Genomic DNA, 2,310 nt, shown 5'->3' with positions numbered 1-2,310 from the left:
TTACTGGTTTTAATTCATCTAGTCATTAACACCTATTAACTGCATTAGTCTTTGCTTAAATGCTCAATCACCTATCTTTCTTTCAACGGAGGAACCCTTTTTAAATTTTTCTGTTAATTTTGTCGCCGCTCCAAATCTTATTTTTATCAAGCAATTGCCGAACAGGAAATTGTTTCATATATAAAGCAAAAAAGTATATTTTTTTAATGTCTCAGTGTAAAACAACTGGCCAAGTAAAATGATCAGTTTACATGCTGCAATTTTGCTTTTTTTATGCCTCGTTTACGTGGAAAACCATTGTATAAGAGGGTAAATGTGTTTCTCATTTGTTTCTTTTTGTCAAACCTTGATTAAAATTGTTTATTTTTTCTTTATAACCTGATGTTTAATTTAATCTATTGTAGAGAAAGACAACACAAAGCATCTTGCTTAAATTTTCCATATTTCATGAGACAACAAACACCACTAAGCTACTCTACGCAACCAGCTAATTTTACATTTAACAATGCCTTGACAAGTGAACTATTGTATAATGCTTCTCGCATAGCTACTGATGCATGCGAGCAACAATTCCAACATCAGCAATGGAACTGTTCTTTGTCTACTTTTAATAAGCTTACAAAGCGAGGTAATAAATTTTTAAAAATATTTTTATATCACACACACACTCATAGATATGTATATATATATATATATATATATATATATATATATATATATATATATATATATATATATATATATATATATATATATATATATCGTATTTTACACACGACATATATATATATATATATATATGTCGTGTGTAAAATTATTTTTACTATCCAATTTCAGCATCTCGGGAAACTTCATTTTTGTTTGCTATTTATTCTGCTGGACTTGCCCATTCCATAGCTGCTGCGTGTTCTCGAGGTTTAATTGAAAATTGTAAATGTCATTCAACAAATAATAAAATTTACCGAATGACAGAAAGAGAAGTTATATATGAAGATGCAAGCTGCGCTTCCAACAGCATTGCGTTTGGCATCACAGAGTCAAGAAAAATGCTTCATAATGATAAAGAAAATGATCTGAAATGGAGAATCAATGAACATAATAAAGAAGCAGGGAGAAAAGTGAGTTGCTTTTATTAGTTCCGGTATTAATAATTTGTGCTGTGAAGTTTTAAGGTGTTTTAAGTAATTAAAAATAGCTTGTTTTTTCTTTTATCCTTCTTTTTACGTTTTTTTTTCTTTAAACAGATGTTAAACTCCAATGTACTTAACCGCCAAGTAAGTTGCCAATGCCACGGAGCTTCTGGTGCTTGCGCAATAAAAAAATGCGCACAACAAATTCCATTCTTTAAAGCAATCGGGCAACAAATTATGTTAAAATATAACAATGCTATACAAGTACAATCAGATAACAATGTATTCTCGTCAAAACTTATACCATATCACTTAGAAAATTTACAAGAAATAACCGAAAATGATTTGGTGTACAATCAGCCAAGTCCCAACTTTTGTGAGCTAGATAAACATTCTGGTAGTTTAGGTACACGAGGAAGAATCTGCTCAGCTAACAGTACAGGATCTGACAGTTGCGGTAAACTTTGTTGCAATCGAGGATATTCAGAAAAGACAACCTTTATTACTGTTTCATGTCGATGCAGATTTGCGTATTGCTGCGATGTGAAGTGTGAAAGCTGCCAAAAAAAGGTTGTGACTCAGTTCTGCAATTGATTGTTGTTCTGCTCATTAACAACTATTAATTGAATTAAAAAGGAGAAGTAGAGGGGCTTTATTAAATTAAAATAGTTATATTGTTTATAAAAATTTTATTTATACTATTTATTTTATTATAGCAAAAAAACTAATAAATTATTTATTATTTATTGTTAACACAAACCCATTTATTTTATCAATAAAAACAATTTTCCAATTAAAGTTTCAAAAAATAAAAAAAATTTTAATATTTGGTCGAAAATTTTTTTTAGCGTAAAAATAGAATTTTATTTTACTTTTAAGGAAAAAGTTTAAGTTTTTATTTTATTTAATGTATAGTTTAAATTGTATTTATACGTTCAATGATATATATTTGTTATTTATTTATATTTTATAAATATATATATAGTTATAGAAGTTGCAATTATATTTGTATTTTGATTGTCTGCAGAAAATTTACATAATATAAAAATAATAAGTACATTTAAATTGTTTTTATTTATGATTATCTAAATAAAAATAATCGCAAACAAAACTGAATTATATATTTAGCTCTCTTATATCCGACTTACTAAGTTTTAAATACGCCGAAGGTACCCGTTTG

At 27.8% G+C, this 2,310-nt stretch overlaps 1 protein-coding gene across 2 annotated transcripts; it reads left to right on the top strand.

Moving 5' to 3' along the window:
* The first annotated feature begins 227 nt into the window (after positions 1 to 227).
* Positions 228 to 1,892, top strand: hywnt9/10b (secreted signaling factor Wnt9/10b). 2 transcript variants are annotated; one of them, XM_065798311.1, is made up of 4 exons: positions 228 to 309; positions 405 to 628; positions 838 to 1,118; positions 1,245 to 1,892. In XM_065798311.1, exons 1-4 carry the CDS (start codon positions 239 to 241, stop codon positions 1,722 to 1,724), a joined length of 1,056 nt encoding a protein of 351 aa, XP_065654383.1. In that variant the 5' UTR covers positions 228 to 238; the 3' UTR covers positions 1,725 to 1,892. The 2 variants fall into 2 exon arrangements, with proteins under 2 accessions (XP_065654383.1, XP_065654384.1); XM_065798312.1 differs by lacking the exon at positions 228 to 309 and having other exon boundaries at positions 382 to 628.
* Positions 1,893 to 2,310: the final 418 nt, after the last annotated feature.

The sequence above is a fragment of the Hydra vulgaris genome, chromosome 06, assembly GCF_038396675.1.
Source record: "Hydra vulgaris chromosome 06, alternate assembly HydraT2T_AEP".
Taxonomy (NCBI): domain Eukaryota; kingdom Metazoa; phylum Cnidaria; class Hydrozoa; order Anthoathecata; family Hydridae; genus Hydra; species Hydra vulgaris.
This window is presented reverse-complemented; position numbering and strand designations above follow the sequence as displayed.